This window comes from Ceratotherium simum, chromosome 5 (assembly GCF_057802395.1).
Source record: "Ceratotherium simum simum isolate JZ-2026a chromosome 5, ASM5780239v1, whole genome shotgun sequence".
Taxonomy (NCBI): domain Eukaryota; kingdom Metazoa; phylum Chordata; class Mammalia; order Perissodactyla; family Rhinocerotidae; genus Ceratotherium; species Ceratotherium simum.
Genome location: NC_141904.1, coordinates 51,282,338 through 51,302,531, shown reverse-complemented (window position 1 = coordinate 51,302,531; position 20,194 = coordinate 51,282,338). Strand labels below are relative to the sequence as shown.

Below are 20,194 nucleotides of genomic sequence, written 5' to 3'. Positions count from 1 at the left end.
GGGGCGTAAGGATACGCTGTTCGTTGGCTTCCAATGGGAGGGCGCGCTTCTCCGCCCAGGTCCGCGGGGTTGCTGGGGGTTGTAGTTTGGCAGTGGCTAGCGGCGGAAGGTGGTGCTGCGCTGTTTTTGGAGTTGAGTAAAGCATGCAGTCTCTTGGTTGCTTGGCGTTCTGGAGGTTTGCACCCTGGCAGAAGCGCGGATACGGCCCTCGCCTCCCTAGTTCGAGGCCGCCTTATTATCCGTTAGTGTGAAGGAAATGGAAGGGAGCCTTCTCCGGCCTAAACCTTCCGGGGAAGGGACTGCTGGCCCACACAAGCGCCTGGCTCCCGACCCTCCCAGCCCAAGAGCTTGGCCCTTTTGCCCAAGACCCGAGGATAGATACGAGAGAAGCACTTGAATTACAAAAGCAGTAGTCACAAAGGCTCCTCCCCTTTTCCTTCTGTTGGGTTTCCAAGTTAGACATCCCCAGCTCAAGAATACCAGGCGGATATCAGCTATGTTAAAGGTTCAGTAGCCCTACCTATGAAGGAAAATCCACCTAGCTTCCACAAGACCTTGCTAGCTCTCGGGCAATAAATCTGGCCAAGATTAACTTGTGCGAGGTCACAGAGGAACTGGAAGGTGTCTGCAAATCAGCAGTCTAGTCGAAACGGGACAGCACAGCTTTCAGTTTGCAGCTCACTTCCAGAATCTCCTTCCAGCTAATGTTCTTCAAATGGCCAGCTCCAAGCTTCCAGATGGATTGTTTACACCGTTAAAATGCTCTCTGGTTCTGGCCACCTGGTGTCCCTGTTAGTGTGACCCTTAGGGAAGGTAACCTGATTTTATAGCCTAAATTCAATGTCATGGGATGAAAGAAGTCTGCTGCAAGAAAAGCCTATAAAGCATTCTAAAATAAAGCAAGCCTTATCTATAGAGATAGGAGGTTGTTGGGTTAAGTAGTCTTTAAAGTTACCTTCCCACTTTTCAGGCATCTTGCTTAAAAGTCATTCTTCATTCAGGAACTTTATAAAGCACCTATTCTGTGCCAGGCACTGTATCAGATGCTGGGGATACAGGAATAAACAAAACTGATAAACTTTGCATACTTGTGGAGATGTGGGGGATGGTTATTGGAGACAGACAACAAACTAAACAAGATATATAATCTGCTGAAATGAGTTTGGTTTCTATAAGGAGAGAGATGGAAAACTGTTGGAGGTCTCTAAATAGAATATCATGACTTGACTTCCATATTAATATGATCCCTCTGGCTACTGTGTGGAGAATAGACTGAAGGTGGGAAGGGCAGAAGCAGGGCAGTTAGGAAACTGTTGCAATAATGTAACCACAGAAGGGTGGTACTTTACCTGTGTGGCCACAATGAAAACAGGAGACATGGACTGGGATGAAGGAAGAGAGGGAAGACTGTGAGAGGGGCAGTTCTGGTAGGAAGAGCAGGAGCTCAGTTTCTGGTAGGTTGAGTTTCCTATGCCTAGTAGACAAGTGAGACGTGGAGTTGGCAGTTGGATACATCAGTCTGGAATTCAGGGTAAAGGTCAGGGTTAAAGATGCAAATCTGGGAGATATAAGCATATTGCTGGTGCTGGTATCTAAAGCCATGGTCTTGGATGAAATGACCAAGGGAATGAGGGGGTGAGTATAGACAGGAGAGTAGAGTTCTAGCCCTGAGCCCTGGGACACACCAGCACTAAGAGGTTCCATGGAAGAGGAGGAAGGGCTACACAGAACTGTGGGTATTTTGACTTTGCTTCCCAAACTGGGCCATTATTGGTGCGTTTCTTCCTTATTAGATAGTGCTTTATCCTCCAAAGAGGTAAACCATATGAAGGAACTAATTATTCTTGGTTATGCCCAATCTCCTTGGGTAATAATTGCTACCATTTATTACACTATATGCCTGGCATTGTGCTGGCACTTCATTATCTCATTTAATCTTCACAATAACCATATGCTATCCTCCCCCCTTTTTTGTGTGTGTGTGAGGAAGATCAGCCCTGAGCTAACATCAGATGCCAATCCTCCTCTTTTTTGCTGAGGAAGATTGGCCCTGGGCTAACATCCGTGCCCATCTTCCTCTACTGTATATGGGACCCCACCACAGCATGGCTTGACAAGCAGTGCGTCGGTGCGCGCCCGGGAGCCGAACCTGCGAACCCCAGGCCTCCAAAGTGGAATGTGTGCACTTAACTGATGCACCACCGGGCTGGCCCCTGCTGTCCCCTTTTTATAGTTAAGGAAACCAAAGACCAAAAAGATTAAGTAACTTGCCATAGCTGGAAAGTAGAGGGTGGCGGATTCCAACCCAGGTCACTCCTACCCCAAGGCTCATGCTGCTCCTGATTACCTTCCCCCTTTCCTTAAGATGATTATTGAGAGTTTTCAGAGGAAGCATCTGGAATTTTTTTTTTTTTTTTACTTACATAGGTCCATAGTACTTGTAAGGTGGTTTTTACTGCCTAAGACTAGGAAGTATGAGCTATTTAGAAGAGCTGACCCAGAGCAGTGCCCTTACCTGGAATGGAGAGTATTGGGTCCAGTCGGGGAGGTGGGCTCACTTTCAGCCCCTAAATCCTCACAGGGGAGGACACAGGAAAGAGAAAGACACTGTCCTGACTATTGTTCCTTGTTGCCTCAGTCTCATTGAGGCCATGGCTCTTCAGCATCAAAAGTTGGGATCTGATCAAATGTTAAAATGAGACAGGAACCAAGAGAGATGCAGGCGATACAAGACCGCAGATGACGTTTTCCAGCAGAGGATGCAAACAAGCTAACAAGCTGCCTTACCAGGAGCTGCAAAGTAATAAAGGCAAGAAGGAAAACCTCTTCAAAATTTCCAGGTCGGGACCAATTATTCTTATTATTAGCACAGAATACTTCACATTAAATATCTTGTATTTGTATGAGGGGAAACTGCTGAATATGCTGAAAGAATCTTAAAGGATTTGCCCCAAGTCACGCAAGCAAGATATCAACAGGGCTGGGAACAGATCTCAGGCTCATTGTACTGTCAGGCCTTTCACTTTCGCCACAGCCTCTTCAGAGCACCTCAGGTTCTGAAATGTCCACTAAAGCTATGAATGAAAAGAAATCTGGGGAAGAATAGAGGTTGTATTGTTACCTTTGCTCCAGTCCCACCTAGTCCTCACTACTGCTGTTGTGAAGATGACATGCTGGGTCCATGAAAATCATGAGCCTAGACAAAAGAGAAAACTGAGGTTTTGAAGAGCCCTCACCCTGGAGGGTGACAGAAGGTGTCAGGATAGCACGTTGTTTACAGCAAAACCCAAGGTTTGAAGCAGCATCGTAGAGGGCAGCAGAGCCATCATGGGATTGACATTTATTGTTCCAAAAGACCAAGATTTATTTCTTGGTAATTCTATCAGCAAAAAGTGACCTATAGGAAGGGATTGTCTCAATAATCAAATATAAAGCGCTGGGTAGATTAAAATAGAGTTTTAAATAAGCTTAAAGTGTTTTAGTAAGTAGCCACAATGATTTGCTCTGTGAGAGTGTCCTAGGCACAAGTCTTAGCCAGAAGCACATGGGATATATGGCTACTTGCTTGGCTAAGTAGATGCAATACTTCCAAATGACAGTGGTGCGATCTGGTGGAGCTGATGTGCTTGAAAGCAAGTGAGACTCTAGAAGAAACCCTGAGGTCAACATGGAGATTGTCGAGGAGACTGGTTAGGTATGTTAGAAAACTTTAAATTTGTCTTCTACGGAGATCAATTCTTTTTTCTTTTTTTTTTGTGAGGAAGATCAGCCCTGAGCTAACATCCATGCCAATCCTCCTTTTTTTTTTTTTTTTTTTTGGTGAGGAAGACCGGCTCTGGGCTAACATCCGTTCCCATCTTCCTGCACTTTATATGGGACACGACCACAGCATGGCCTGACAAGCGGTGCATCGGTGCGTGCCTAGGACCGAACCCAGGCTGCTAGCAGCGGAGTGCGCACACTTAACAGCTACGCCACGGGGCTAGCCCCCGGAGATCAATTCTATGAGGTGCAACTTCTGGTTAATGGAATACAGCCAGGATATTTCTGTACCAACCAGAGAATATGATATCTTCTTGGCTTAAATTCTTATAATGTAATATGGTAGGATTAATGAGAGCAAAACTGTATAAATGATATTTTATTTATTTATATCCTAAGGGAGGGAGCCTGGACTCCTGAGCTAGTGAGGAGAGAAAATACTAAGTGACCTATGGAGACCTGGAGAGACTCTTCTTCCTCTTCCTCTCTCCTTTCCAGGGGAATAGATAGTTTTGGGAATTGGGTATTTTCTCATATGTTCTTACCTAAAAGGGAGGAGAAAGCTTCCATTAAATTATGTGCAAGGGTCTGTTAGCCCTGTGCAAAGCCACTTTTGGAAAAAGGCCACAGCTTTGTAACCATGTGAGTCACAGGCCAGTGTTGTAGAGGTAGGCTCCAAGGGGCAGCCATCTGGGACCAGGAGAAAAGCCCAGGGGCGGGGATCTCCCCCAATTCCAGTGTAGGGCAGAGATGGGGACAGTACGCTGTATTGGGGTGCTTGGAGCAGCAGAGAGAATCAAAGGAGTGATTCTGATGCCGGACACATACCCAAGTTCTTTACCTACCGCACAAGAGAGGCCAAATAAAACTGGAAATACCAGGCTTATGGCAAGGAAAGAGTTTTTATTTCGGGTGACATCAGCTGGGAGACGAGAGCTCTCAAATTTGTCCCGTCTCCCTGAAAGATGGGAGGCAAGGGGTTTTACAGGTTGTGAGGAATGTAGCTGCTTGTAGGGAGGGAGAGCCTGTGGCCTTGCTGGTCAGCAATTTCCCACCAGCCTGCTTTTGGCCTTGCGAGGCTGCTGGCAGGGAGGAGGATGGTGAGATAAGGGAATCACAGGTGGGTGTCTTTCAACCGTCTCTGTCTCCTTCTGTCTCTGTGGTGGATGCTGGCTTCTGGCATGAGGAAGCCAAGGAGTTGAGGTCTGAGAAGCTTTAGCTTCTTGATACCAGTTTCCCCGTAACAAACCTCAAGAACAGGTAATTAACCAAAACTTCAGTGTGAGCCCAGCTTGAGGCCACCTGGGCTTTTAACAATTTGTAACCTCTATCTGCCTTGTGAAGTTCAGGGATACAAAGGTTTAAAAAACCAATATTTACATATGAATGTAACTTAGAGAAACAGGGATAGAGGATGAGTGCTTTTGGTTTTAACCCCATATATGCTGGGTTTAATGTAGGGGAACTGATATCGGGGCCGGCATCAAGTCTAGACTTTTTCCTTCATTCCAGAACTGTTGGGGCAATTAACCAGAAGGCTAATTAAAGTGATTAAGCAATTAAAGTGATTTAATTGCTTCAGAGAAAACATGAGCAATATTGTCCTTAATTCCTAATTTACTTCTTTAAACTGTTCTCCAAAAATAAAATTGGGAAAGCTTTATGTTTTCCTGTTATTTTTATTGCTTTGCATCTAGGAAATTACGAATGTCTGTAGCAGTGAGTGGTTCCTTGCCCTGGCAGATCACCTGGGAAGCTTTTGAAAAGATATTGATGCCTGAGTCTCATCCCAGTCTAATTAAATCAAAATCTGTAGGGGTGGTGTCCAGGCATTAGTGTTTTTTAAAGTTCCCCGGGGTCATTCTATGTGCAGAGTTGAGAACTAATGTTCTAGAGCTTCATACTGAAATATTAAAACGTGGCTAAAAGGATGGTTTTTTAGCAACAATTGGTGTGTCTACATCTTTTATAGCCAGAGTGGCCGGGCCCACTAATGACATTTATCCAGCCCCCAAACTTGCACTGTCTTTCCACAACCAGTGAAGGAAACAACGCCAACATCTCTTTCTCGTCCTCGAAATAAATCTCTAGTTGGCCCCGGCGGCCGAGGGGCTGGGGAATCTGAGCCTACGTTCCACCCGACACTTAGAGCTCTGGAGAGGTGCCTGGGCCTGGCCGGGAGGCTGGAGAAGGCGGGACCTGGTGAAGCAACCGTTGACCCGGGTAAGGCCCCGCCCCAGCCTCTGCCTAGACCCAGCACCCCGAACCGCCCCGCGGAGCCGCAGGCGACCGTGCGCTGCGGACTACGTTTCCCATAATGCACCCCAGGGGCGGGCAGGGCCGGGCTGAGCGGCTGGAGCTCGGCCTCTGCCGGGAGAGGCCAGGGGGGCTGTCTTCCTGGGCCGGCTGCCGGACAAGGGGCGGTGGTCCACGCTGTGGCCATGTCTGCGTCCGCAGGGTACTGTGGCCCCGCGAACCTGCGCTCTCAGTACGGGCCTGACCGGACATCCGTGGTCTCCTGGGGCTCCGGCAGAGGGCAGTGACCCGCAATCTCTGTGCGTCGTGGGCCCCTCCCCCAAGAAACAGGTGAGTCCGACTGCCAACCCACGTGGCCTGGGGGCGCCGAGAGACTGGAGAGCTGTCATCTTTGAAGGGAGGGGCTTGAAGACTGGGGGCCCCTGCCGTCTACGCTGCCATTTGTGGTAGGAGGACTGGGTTTTTCTGGGTCCCTTAGCCGGTTGGCCCCTACCTGGGGAATACAAAAGGCGAGGCCTGGAACCCATCCTTTGGCTGAGAGAGCGAAGTACTGTAGGGGGCAGTGGCCGTGTTGGACCCGCCTCCCAAGGCACACACATTCGGCCAGCAAAGTCCTCTCAAAGCTCGGCAGAGGTGACTGTGGGGACAGGGCAGCTCGTGAAAGTGTCTTGGGTCTTGGGACTTTGCTCTCAAGGGTGCCCTGGCTCAGATAACAGTGCTGCCCCTTGTACCCAATGAACCACCTTTTTCGGGCTGGAGTTTGCTGTGGAGGGTGAGCAGCCTTTGTCAGAGAGGGGAGTGGCCACCAGCAGTCACAAGTACCAGGCCATGCTCTCAGCATGGAGTAGGCATCCTGCTGAAGCAGCTACAGCACAGCCTCACCTGGGCTCTGTCTGCCACACACCCATACATCCTGGTCCCACTTTCCCAGATAGAGCACTCCCCAAAGGGTCAAGGCAGGATGGAGCACTATCTAAGCAGGAAGAGGGCACAAGAGTGGTAGGGAGCCACTAGGGAGGGGCTCTTACAAGGCCATCCCCCTTCCAGGGCGGATACCTGAGGGAGGGAGGCACACTAGAAGGGCTGATTGAGCCAACTTGTTTGGTGACATTGCTTATAGGCACAGCAGAGCACTTCTAGGGAAAGTAGCAAGCCCTGGGGACTTCTAGGAGGCTGCCTGAGAATGGGCCCCAAGGGAGCATCTGGGACTGGTTCCAGGAGACCTCTCTTGCTTAACTGCTTCAGGCCCAACCTCCTAGGAGCTTCAGCTACAGAGGTTATGGCTCCACTAGGGGTTGGAGTGGGTTTTGTTGTGAGTCACTCACCCTCCCCGCCTAGCTTCCAGAGTAAATGTCCAGAGGAGTGTTTGCTTCATCAGGGCTTCTGGCTAGATGCCCAGATTGGCCTTGGAGATGCTGAGATGCTGCATGATCTCAGGTAACAGGGGAACTGTTGTGAAGGAGGTGTCCACTAGTGCCAGCCAGCTGACCCAGCCCCCACTCCATGTGGGTACCATGCTGGGTACCACTCAGCCATGCTGAGCTCAGTCACCTGAAGCCCACAACAGATCAGTGGGTAGTGGGCCCCCAGGACATCGGGTAAGCTACTGTAGACCTTATTTGGGTCTTTGAGCCAGAGGTGCAAGGCCACAGAGCAGGGTCATGTGGCAGACCAAGGACTTCAACGTGGGAGAGACTTTCACGAGCAGCAGAGAACCAACAGTCTGTTCCTACAACTCTAGGACTGATGAATAGCCAATTAGCCTGGAGGAACTTCCAGTCCTAGGCCAATAGACAGCTCTTTGGTCCAACATCACAGGTGGATCACTTCAGGCCAGAGCCTACCTGGTTTCACAAGGTCAGAAGCACATTTTCCCAGGTCAGTTCGCTCAGGGCCTGGCTCAGAGTGAGCGAACTCTCAAAGGACTGATTTACATGGCAGAGACCACTGGATTTGTGTGTAAGTGCAGCTACACATGTTCTGAATGCTAAGTTAGAATAATCATGATGTGCTAATGGCAGCACCTGAGTGTACAAATGCCTACTCTGTGTCAGGGTAACAAAATTACATGGATTATCTCATTTAATCCTCCCACAACCCAATGAATTGGTACTATTATTATCCCCATTTTATAGATGAGAAAACTGAGATTTATAAAACCAAGCCAGGTTAATCCAGGTCCCTCTGATTCCAGAGCCTTTGTTCCTGAACACTTGACTATGTACTACTGAGGACAAGTCTTCACCACAGGCAGGAGTCTCCAGAAGCCACATCGTAGCTAGGTGTTCTTTGAGGATCTTTCACCTTCTCCCTTCCAAAGTTATTTATCTGGCAAACATTGATTAAACTCCTCTTGGGTGTGGGGCTGACATTCTGAAATTTGTGGCAGGTCACAGGGTGACCTCCAATGTAGAAAAATAAAGCAAGGCAAGAGGTGTCAGAATCAGGGATATTGCAGGAAGGCCTCTCTGATAAAGTAATACTTGAGCAGAAACCTGAAGGAAGTGAGAGAGTAAGTCATCTAGATATCTAGACCAAGCAATGGAATAGGTGAGGTAGAGGCAGGAGGAAAAGCAGGGAGATGTCGTCCAAGCAGAAAGTTCAGCAAGGGCCAAGTTCTGAAATGAAGGAGTGCTCAGAATTTACATTTACATTATACTTAAGGAAAGCCATGAAGTCATTGTGGCTGGGCTGAAGCAAAGTGAGTGTGGGAAATGGGTAGGAGATGAGGTCAAAGAAGTAATGCGGTGGGGGGTGGGGGTAGACAGAGTGGGGCCTTGTGCACCACTGTGAGGAAATTGGCTTTCTCAATGAGTGAGATGGAACCATTACAGAGTTGTGAGCAGAGGAATTGTATGACCTGACATCTGTTTCAAGAGGATGACTTTGAGTGCTGTGAGAAGGATAGACTGAATGAAGCAAGGACAGAAGTGAGGAGACTGGTTAGAAGACTGTTGCAGCAATCTCCTAGAGAGATAATGGTAGCTTGGACCAATGTGATAGTGGTGGAAGTGATGAGAAGTGGTCAGATTCTGGATATGGGCATTGCCCACTTAACATTAGTAATCTGTTCCGTGAAAGTTGGACCTTCTGTCTGGATCACTAACTTAGTGTCTGTTTCCCATTATTTTATTTTATTTTTTTTAAAGATTTTATTTATTTATTTTTCCCCCAAAGCCCCAGTAGATAGTTGTATGTCGTAGTTGCACATCCTTCTAGTTGCTGTATGTGGGACGCGGCCTCAGCATGGCCGGAGAAGCGGTGCGTCGGTTCTCGCCCGGGATCCGAACCCGGGCCGCCAGCAGCGGAGCGCGAGCACTTAACCGCTAAGCCACGGGGCCGGCCCTGTTTCCCATTATTTTAAATGGGAAAAAGTATAATGTTTCCTTCATCAACCCCGAATCCTCAATTTTTTAATAATGGCACTAAAATACAGGGAAAATATATAACTAATATATGCGCAATAAATTATAGTGTTAGGATATAAAATACTAAAAACATTCCCTCTTGATCACCGATGTTTGTTGCTTTAATGCAGTATCATGGCCTCTTTCAGTACCTGCAACAGCCATGATGCAAGTAAGCTCTTTTTGTTGGCACTCAGTGATCTTCTGTCAGTTCTGTTTGGAGTGTAATTTTAAATGCACATGACTTTTTTAAGACTATAGATCAAGTTTTGATGATGTAAATATATATTTTTTCTATATAAACATATCCTGAATCAATACGTTTGTTCTATTGGTTATCTGTTGTTGTGTAACAAATTATCCCAAAACTTAGCAGGTTAAAACAATAATAAATATTTATTATCTCATACACTTCCTGTGGGTCAGGAATTTGGGAGCAGCTTAGCTGGATGGTTCAGGCTCAGAGTCTCTCATGAGGTTGCAGTCATCCAAAGGCTTGACTAGGGCTAGATGATTTGCTTCCAAGATTGCGCACTCACATGACTGGCACATTGGTACAGGCTGTTTGCAGGTCTCAGTTTCTTGCTGTGAGGTTCTCTGTAGGGCTGCTTGAGTATCCTCTCAACATGGCTGATGGCTCCATCTAGAGAGAGTGACCCAAGAGAACAAGGCAGAAGCCAAAATGTCTTTTATGACCTATTCTCAGAAGTCACACACTGTCATTTTCACATTATCCTGTTGGTTACTTAGCTCAGCCCTGCTCGGTGTGGGAGGGGAATACACAAAGGCATGAATACCAGGAGTTGAGGATCACTGGGGACCATCTTGAAAGCTGGCTACCATAGTTGGGTATTAAAAACCAAGAAACATTCTGTAGGGAAAATGTTAACTAAAGAGACATTTTGCTGGGTGTGTCTGTATTCTGAAGAACAGCTGACAGCATTTGCTGATGGTTTGGTTTATGAGGTGTGGGGAAAAGAGAGGCATAAGGGATGACTTCAAGATTTTTCACCGAATAACTGAAAGGATGAAATTGTCTTTCACTGAGGTGGAGAATACTCTGGGAGGAACAATTTTTTAAGGGTATGATCAGGAACTCAGTTTTGGACATATAAATTTGAGACACTGTAAGACATCCAAGGGCAAACATCAAGTAGACAGTTAAACGTGTGTGCTTCTAGAAGTCAGAAGAGAGATTGGGGCTGGAAATAAAAATTGGAATCGTTAATGTGTCAATGGAATTTAAAACCATGAGACTGAATGAGATCACCAAGTGATTGAATGATGACAGAGAGGAGACTCAAGGACTGAACTCTGGGTCCCTCACCTGTTAAGAAGATCCTGCAAAGAGGACTTAGAAGGAGTGATCCACGAGGTAGAAGGAGAACAAAGAAAGGAGAGTGGTGTACCAGAAGCCAAGAGGAGAAAGTGTTTTGAGAGAAAGGAGATAATCAAGTGTGTCCATTGCTGCTGCTGAGTAAAGTGAGGTGATCCTGGAGGTTATTGGCGACTTTGATGGGAACAGTATTGCTGGTGTAACGGAGGCAAAAGTCTAGTTGGAATGAGCTCAAGAGAGAATAAGAGAAGTGGAGAGGCTGTGACAGAGACACTTCTTGATTACCAGATATCTATGAGTTCCCCACATTTCCCAGCCCCTCTGGCCACATGACTAGTTCTGTTCAAGCTGGGGTTTGAAGTATTTAAGAGCTGGTACGTGACCCTCCAGCTCTGTCTTCCACTGCCAGGTGATGTGGAAGGAATGTGTGCCAAATGGCAGAGCTATAAGATGCTAGTAGCCTGGATTCCTGAATCACTGCGTGGAAGAGAGCTGCTCTGAATTGCTACCAGTAGATTTTGTGTGAGCAAATAATAAGCCTTTATGTTTAAAGCCTCTACCATTTTGGCATTCATTTGTTACATAGCATAGCCTAACCTACCTGACTAATTAAACTCCAAGTATTATTTATTATTTTGAGGTTTGTTGTACAAAGGGCAGCACAAAAATGGGGTGGTACCCAGAGGGGAATGTAGAGTTATGGGGAGGTTTGTTTTAACTTTTACTTGAAATAAAGTTCACAAATGATAAGTATGGCTCAACAAATTATCACAGAGTGAACACACCCAAGGGAAATTGTTTTGAAAATGGAAGAAACATCAGCATATTGGTGATAGATAGGGGAGAAGGGGAAACTGATGGTCTGGGAGAGAGAAAGACAGCTGCTGAAGCCATATGCTTGAGTAGGCAAGAAGGACTGGGGTGGAGGAGTTAGATTTCAGTGGAGCAGGGACAGCTCATCTTTAGTAAGAAGAAGGAAGGCAAAGTCTGGCAGGTGAGGCAAGGTGGTGGTGGGAATCTTGGAAGTTCTGTTTTGCTGACTTCTGTTTCCTCAGTGAAATGGAAGGCAAGGTTATCACTGATAGTGCTGAGAGTGAACATTGGAGAAGGAGGTGATGGAAGTTTGAGAAGAGAGAAAGTGTGAAGTTATTGATGAGGGGAGTGGGAAAGTGGGTAGACATAGGAAGGTAGAGCATTCCCATTTAAAGCAATGGTTCTGGACGCTCTCCTCACAAAAAAGCACAAGCCAATCCAGGTCTCCATCCAGGGAGCCAGGTTCAGAATCCCTGGCCACAACCCTGGAACTGTCAGTAGCAGTTTACCCTCTGCCTGGACATGGACAGACTCATCTCTCTGAAGTCGCCCTCTCTTTACCACAGCAATGCAGACCCCACTATGGCTTTTAGGTTAGCTTGTGAAATAATGGTCTACGAGGTTCTCATCTGGCCTGTATCTCCCTGCTCAAGACCTAGACATGCTCTAGTTTCCTTAGCACCCACTGCTCTGGGCTCTGTGGCATTACAGTGGCTGTTTTGGCCTGTTTTAGATTTCTCCTCTTGGTCTCAGTCTCAGAGGAGACCTTTCTGGACACCTCCCCAGGTTCCTGTTGAGGGCATGCAGTCTCTTAGTTCCTCTGGCCCGTTGTCAGACAAGGATGCCTTGGTCTTCTATGCTCTGACCCTCATGGGGAACCATCACTCTTGACTGTCTTGATGGATGGGATTGGTGGCCTAGAAAATCCCAAAAGGTACATGTTCTCCCAAATAATCTTCCTTTGGTCCTACTCTGTGTGGGGTGATGCTGTTGGTCAGTGGTACTCAACCCCCACTTTGTCTGTGGTGCTCCAGGCTCAGTGTGGGTGTGGCTACCAGGCAAGTTTCTGGCCCTGCCTCCCTGTCTGTCTGTTTGCACATTGAACTTCTCTGCAAAAAATTAATTTGAGGAAAGGATTCCATAGCATAAAACAAAGATGACAAAAAGAAGAGCTTTAAAATCAATTCTTTGGTACACACAGGAGCTGCCTGGTAGGAACGATGGGAGGGTCCGAAAGAGTGTTCTTGGACACAGACAAGCTGGTGCCACACAAATGCTAGTGATGGTGATGCTGTCTGTTTGAGAGAACTCTTTCCATGAGCTTTTTTTTTTTTTTTTTGTCTTTTTTTTTTTGGTGAGGAAGATTAGCCCTGAGCTAACATCTGTTGCCAATCCTCCTCATTTTGCTGAGGAGTATTGGCCCTGAGCTAACATCTGTGCCCATCGTCCTCTACTTTACATGTGGGACGCCTGCCTCAGCATGGCTTGATAAGCAGCGTGTAGGTCTGCGTCCGGGATCCAAACCTGCGAACCCCGGGCCGTGGAAGTGCAAACTTAACCACTACACCACTGGGCTGGCCCCTCTATGACCTTTTTAAAGCACCTACTTCCTGCCAGACTCAGGGTAGAGTCATTGCCCAAGGTTACAAAGCTAGTAAGGGACAAGGTCTCAGTTATTTCTTACGGACTCTGCTCCAGGAGGGCAGGAGCAGGATCTGCTTTGCTCATATTAACACCAATTCCTCCCAAGCCCCTGGCCTGCCTGCAGTGCCCTCCTCATGAGTCCCTGACTAGACTCTGCTGCCCTTCTAACCCATCCAACCAGATCTCTCTTCCCTAAAAGGTTAGTGCCTCAGATGGAACCCCTCCCCTGTGGACTGTATGTTGCCTGCCAAATGAAGACCCTCAGCCTGCCATTCAGGGACCCTAGAGGCTGACCTCCAGTGAGCCATCCAACTTTTTTTATCCCTGGCATCCACTCATGGCCACCTCCACCTGGCCCTGAGGCTGCAGAAGGACTGGGAGATCAGGCTGAGTTTGTCCTGGCCATCAAATGGGCACTGAGAATTATCATGTCTATAGTTGTATTTAATTGGTAAGGCAAGCCCTGGTGCCAAATTCAAAAGGTACAAAAGTGTACTCAGAAAAAAGCAAGGCTCCAGTCTAAAGACAAGCCTGTTTTCTCTGACTCACTTCTTTCTTTGCAAGTGCCTAAATATCCAAAAAGAACCATTGGTCAGCTCAGTTTTGAATGGAGAATTATTCTTGGTAGGAAGCACAGTGAAAGATAGCAGGAGACAGAAGTGTTTCAATTCCCAGCTCCAGCACTGCGTTCCTGTAGTGACATTGGGCAAGGTACTGAAACTCTCTCAGCCTCAGTTCCCTCATCTATAAGCTAGCCAGATAGGAGCACCTGCCTCAGAGAGGACTGACCAGAATTTGATAACTGAATCCACAAATCCACATAAATTTCTTAGCCTGCTACCTTGGCACTCAATAAGTATGAACTACTGTTATCAGTTTGTAAAAAAAATTATTTACATTTTATATACATTTTTTTAAAAAAAGACTAGAAAGAAATACACTAAATGTGAACAGTGAAAGATCCTGAATGGTGGGAAAATGGTGACTTCTTTCTATACATTTTTGTATTTTCTAAGTTTTCTACAATGAATAGATACAATGAATTCTTACCTTTCTACTCAGAAAAAGAACAACATACTTAATTTTTTAGAGGGGAATACTCAGAACTCATTCCTCAGAGGTTTGAGTTAGCTGGGTCCTGGTGAGGGACACTTTCCTGTACTTACCATTGTTAATTATGCCAGTGACCTCTGCCAATAGCACCTTCCCTCTTATCTTCAGTGATGCCTTTGTTTGCCCCACAGGAGAGCCCAAGTGATGGCTGCTGACATGCAGAGGAAGAGAAGTGGTGAAGTCTCTGATGGCACATTGGCTCCTTCTGATGGGCAGAGTGTGGAGAGAGCTGAGAGCCCCACACCAGGACTGGCACAGGGAATGGAGCCAGGTATGGGCAGGGTGTGCAGCCCCAGCTAGCTGACAGCTAGAGCAGCCTCCAGGGCAATTGCAATTCCCAACTACTCTTTCGCTCCCACTCATTCATGCATGTGTTCATTTATTCACTGGATATTTGTCAAGTGCTGGGGATACTCCAGGGAACCAGGCTCAGTCTGTGGCCAGCCTTCCTCTCATGCTGTGTTACTTGCCCTGTGCTGTTGGCTGCCAGTGTCGGCTCTCCTCCTATTCCCTGTGTCTACAGTGTACCTCCCTGGCTCCTTCTCCCTCCCTCCCTCAGCTCTCAGCTTAAATGTCACCTCTTCATGAGTTAGGCCTGCTCTGACCATACTCTGTGTAGAACACTAATTATTTTGTACTTTTATTTGTTTATGTATATATTACCCATCTCTCTCGTCCACAAGATTGTGAGCTCTTCCAGCACAGAGTGGTTGTGTCCCCAATGCCTGGTACAGTGCCAAACTCATAACAGAGACTCAGAATATATCTGTTGAACTAGTTTCTCCAAAAATAATCAGTAAAGGAAGACAGACATGGTTCCTGCCTTGGGGGAGCCACAGGCTAGTTGGGCCATTACAAGGGAGTGGGTTAGGAGCTGTGGGTCCCTGAGCAGGGTCAGGGAAGCCTTGTCCCAGGGAGCGAGATTCACTGAGCACAGGAGGTATTCCAGGCACAGGGTGAGGTGCTGTGCACACAGCAGTGAACAACCAGGTTCCTGCCCTTGAGGGCAAACCCCATTATAGTTGGGGAGAAGGACAATAACTGACAAGTGCCACAAGAGAAATCAAAGAGGGAGACATGATAGAGTGCCTGGGGTTGGAGGTCAGGTGAGGAGCCAACTAACATCTTTGCTGAGAGCTGAAGTGTGACAAAGAGCCAGCCATGCGAGGAGGTGGGAGTGTCTTCCAGGCAGAGGGAACAGCAGGTGCAGAGGCCCTGAGGTAGGTGAAGCATGTTGAGGGTGTACAAAGAGCAGATGGACAAAGGCCAGTGTGACTGGGATGGGCAAGAGCTGTGAGATGAGAGTGAGAGAGGCAGGCAGATACTAGCCGCCCCCGCAACCATGAGGGGTTTGGGTCTTATTCTCAGTATGATGGGAGGAGACTGGTGGGCTGTAAGTTGCAGAGAGGCATAACTCGTAGCAGACGGTAGCAGGAAGGAACAGTGGCTTGCCTTGTTGGGACAGGCAGTCAAGCTAGAGTGCTGGTTAGGCACCTTACTGGTGAGGTGGTCAGCCAGCGGCTACTGCTCTAAGCACCAGTGCTTTTGGCCGGCAGGTGCCGGGCAGGAGGGTGCCATGTTCGTCCATGCCCGTTCCTACGAGGACTTGACTGAATCAGAGGATGGGGCAGCTTCTGGGGAGAGCCCCAAAGAGGGTGCTGGGGGTCCCCCACCGCTGCCTGCAGACATGCGCCAGATCAGCCAGGACTTCAGTGAGCTGAGCACCCAGCTGACGGGTGTGGCCCGAGACCTGCAGGAGGAGATGCTGCCAGGAAGCTCTGAGGACTGGCCGGAGCCCCCAGGGGCGGCGGGGCGACCAGCCACAGTGCCCCCCAAGGAGGGCACAGGCGAGGTCGATGAGGAGGATGCTGCCGAGGCATGGCGACTGCACCAGAAGCACGTCTTCGTGCTGAGCGAGGCTGGGAAGCCTGTGTACTCCCGCTATGGGTCAGAGGAGGCACTTTCCAGCACCATGGGTGTCATGGTGGCCCTGGTGTCCTTCCTGGAGGCTGACAAGAATGCCATCCGTTCCATCCATGCAGGTAAGCCACCTGGAGAGGGGGGTTGGGAGGGCCTTCCTGGCCAGGGTTAATTCATAGAATGTTTTGGGCTCCCAGGGACTAGAGGGCTGGGATGTGCTTTGTCACCAAGGGCAGTTCCTCCACGTCACCAGGCCTCAGGTCCTCATCTGAACATGGGATAACAACACTGACTGCCTCATAGGGCTGTTGTGAGGGCCAGAGGTGGCTCTAACATGGGCTTTGCCCTTGAAGAGGGTGAGAAGGGGCCTGCTCCATGGCGTAGCAGTTAAGTGCCCGTGCTCTGCTGCTGGCGGCCTGGGTTCGGATCCTGGGCATGCACGATGCACTGCATCTCAGGCTATGCTGTGGCAGTGTCCCATATAAAGGAAGATAGGCACAAATGTTAGCCCAGGGCCAGTCTTCCTCAGCAAAAAAGAGGAGGATTGGCATGGATGTTAGCTCAGGGCTGATCTTCCTCAAAAAAAAAAAAAAAAAAGTGTGAGAAGCCTGTGGAGGTGACCAAAAAATCCTGGGTCTTAAGCCCCACCCAGCTGTTGCCATTTAGCACAAGAATGTGTGTTTTTCAGAAGTGCTTCCCACATTTCAGCTGGTGCCAGTCTGTGAAGCAGGTGGCAGGAACAGGCCTGGAGCCCTCAGGGAAAGGGGGCCATGGGCTGCTGTTTTTCTCCTCATCATCCTGAAGCCCCTACTGTGTGCAGAGCTCTGAGGGAGGGTGGAGAAGATGTGAAAGGCGACAAGCTGTTCAGGAAGGCCGGGCTCCAAGGAAGGCCAATCCGGGAGGGCTTCCCGGAGAGGGGCTGAAGCTGACACTCCCCCCCCCTCCCCCCGCCCTCAGATGGCTACAAGGTAGTCTTCGTGCGCCGGAGCCCACTGGTGCTGGTGGCGGTGGCCCGCACGCGACAGTCGGCTCAAGAACTGGCACAGGAGCTGCTCTACATCTACTACCAGATCCTGAGCCTTCTTACAGGCGCGCAGCTGAATCACATCTTCCAGCAGAAGCAGAACTACGACCTGCGGCGCTTGCTCTCGGGTTCGGAGCGCATCACCGACAACCTGCTGCAGCTCATGGCGCGAGACCCCAGCTTCCTGATGGGGGCGGCGCGCTGCCTGCCCCTGGCGGCAGCTGTGCGTGACGCAGTGAGTGCCAGCCTGCAGCAGGCGCGTGCGCGCAGCCTCGTCTTTTCCATCCTATTGGCGCGCAACCAGCTCGTGGCCCTCGTGCGCCGCAAGGACCAATTCCTGCACCCGATCGACCTACACCTGCTCTTCAACCTCATAAGTTCCTCCTCCTCCTTCCGTGAGGGCGAGGCTTGGACACCTGTGTGCCTGCCCAAATTCAACGCAGCCGGCTTCTTCCATGCACACATCTCTTACCTGGAGCCGGACACCGATCTCTGCCTGCTGCTCGTCTCCACCGACCGCGAGGACTTCTTTGCAGTCTCTGACTGCCGCCGCCGCTTTCAGGAGCGCTTGCGGAAGCGCGGAGCCCACCTGGCGCTGCGGGAGGCACTGCGCACGCCCTACTACAGTGTTGCCCAAGTGGGCATCCCCGACCTACGCCACTTCCTCTATAAGTCAAAGAGTTCGGGACTCTTCACCAGGTGAGGGAGGGCCTTGGGGACACTGCTTGAGGGAGACGGGCATGGGAAGGGGTGCTGGTTGGGCCTGAGCCCTGATGCAGTTCTGAGGCTGATGACCCCTCTGGGAATGGACTGACATGCTGGGTCTGTTTTACTCTGACACCAGGGATCCAGACTCCCTATCACCCTACTCCCAATAGGCATATACCTCTCTTAGTACTTCTTTAGCCAGAAGGCCTCAAAATACCCAATACACTCAGAGAAGAAAGCTAGAACAAAGGTCTCATGGGTCCCTTGCCCTGGAGCAACTCTGCCTTAGGGTCATTTTGGTCTAGCCCAGGATGCAGAACTCCTCCTCCAACAGAGGGGCTGGGGCCAGATGTGGCAGCTTCTGTCCTGCCTTTACCCCTTTTTGGTCCAGAAGGTGCCCAACTCACCTTTCCTCCACTTCAGACCTGTCACTCTGTCTTGGACACCTAAACTCAGATTGGTCTCTCCAAGGGAGGCACACCAAAGATGCCATGAACTTGGGGGTGGGGGGAGAACAGGGCTCCAGTCTCAGTGGGCCCAGTCCTGTCCTGGGGAGTTTTCTGTGGTGGGGAGACAATGCCCTGTCCTGGGGGAGCATTTGGAGGGTAGGACACATGACAGAGTCTCCCTGGCTAGGCATAGGTGTTTCTAGGTCTCCAGAGAAGGCAATGGACGTTATTCCTTTGTGAACCCACTCCCCCATCTCCAGCCCTGAGATTGAGGCCCCGTATACCAGTGAAGATGAGCAGGAGCGGCTGCTGGGCCTCTACCAGTACCTTCATAGCCGTGCGCACAATGCCTCCCGCCCACTCAAGACCATCTACTACACGGGCCCCAACGAGAACCTCCTGGCCTGGGTAAGGCGGCCCTGGGTTAGGCTGGGCTTCACTGGGGTCCTGGGCAGGGCCCACAAGGGTTGTCTAACCTGGATGACCACTCGGTGCTCCCTCCTCCAGGTGACAGGCGCCTTTGAGCTATACATGTGCTACAGCCCCCTGGGGACCAAGGCGTCAGCTGTCAGTGCCATCCATAAGCTGATGCGCTGGATCCGCAAAGAAGAAGACCGCCTCTTCATCCTCACGCCTCTCACCTACTGACGGGAATATGTGTGGGCTCAGCCCCCCTAGGCATACTGGGCCATGGGAGCCTTCAGGTGGGGCTGGCCTCTTTTGCCCAGGCAGCAGGCAGGGACTGTGGGTTGGTGTGTGCATTAAAGTGCTTCTGGGAAGACGCTCGTTGGGCCTTGTCACTGGTTCCTTTACTCACCCACTGTCACTCACATACACCAGATCTTCCTCTCTAGCCCCTGCCCATGCCTCCCCGTGTACAGGGGCACATTTGAGCCCCTCTCCTCCTCCCTCCCACCGCATCAGGCCACACACGCTCAGAGTCAGACCCTGAGCCGAGCTGTTTTCATTCAGCTGAAGTCCTGCCACATGTAAAGTGTTCTCAAGCACATCAGTGGCCTTGCCCCCCACAGTCCCACCCCCGTACTCAGTCTGAGCCTCTAATGCCTCCCCTCGCACTCTTAGGTGGGGACCTCAGGCGTATGCCCTGAAGGACCACCCAACCACTCTGGGAGCCTGGCTGTGGCTCTGCTTAATGGGCTGCTGTAGTTCAGCAGGGGCTGAGCTGAGTAAGATAGGGACAGTCAAGCAGGGAGAGTCTGAGCCCTGGTACAGGTGGGAGCCCTTGGTGAGGGGGTCCAGTGTTCAGCACGAATTCAGAGTCCAGCCTCATTATAGCCGTAGTCCTCTGGGGAAATCGTCCCAGCTTGGGCTTTCTCATGAAGGGCTGTCCACCTCTGCTCCCCTACTTCCAGCCAGTACATTCCTCAGAATGGCCCCCAGGAGTGAGCTGGAGGGCCTGAGAGAAGACCCAGCTGACTTCTAGGGCAAGAGTAGACCCTGCCCTAAGAAAGGCTGATGCCATGGGCCCTCTTTAGTCACCCTGCTCCCTGGCATGGCTCAGCCTATGTGGGTCACAATGGACAGTCTCCACAAGCAGGAGGCTGGGCAGTGAAGGCCCAGCCCCCTTCACTCTGTCATGAGACTCTTTGGGCAGAGCCTAAGGCACAGTGCAGAAGGCCTCTACCTTGCTGCTGGCGGGCTCTCCCAGTTCTGCCACAACTTAACCATCTTATTGGCCGGGTGAGCAAAAGATCTAGGAAGTGTTTACGAGAGAAAAGTGTCCACTGAATATGACCTTCAG

At 49.8% G+C, this 20,194-nt stretch overlaps 1 protein-coding gene across 2 annotated transcripts; it reads left to right on the top strand.

The window, feature by feature from the left end:
* The first annotated feature begins 37 nt into the window (after positions 1–37).
* MON1A (MON1 vesicular trafficking associated A) lies at positions 38–19,217 on the top strand. 2 transcript variants are annotated; one of them, XM_087431054.1, is made up of 8 exons: positions 38–2,840; positions 3,600–5,985; positions 6,220–6,348; positions 14,463–14,602; positions 15,888–16,373; positions 17,209–17,974; positions 18,693–18,840; positions 18,940–19,217. In XM_087431054.1, the coding sequence occupies exons 4-8, from the start codon at positions 14,476–14,478 to the stop codon at positions 19,078–19,080; spliced, it is 1,668 nt and encodes a 555-aa protein (XP_087287180.1). In that variant the 5' UTR covers positions 38–2,840; positions 3,600–5,985; positions 6,220–6,348; positions 14,463–14,475; the 3' UTR covers positions 19,081–19,217. The 2 variants fall into 2 exon arrangements, with proteins under 2 accessions (XP_087287180.1, XP_087287179.1); XM_087431053.1 differs by having other exon boundaries at positions 38–3,694; positions 3,829–5,985.
* The last annotated feature ends 977 nt before the right edge of the window (positions 19,218–20,194 follow it).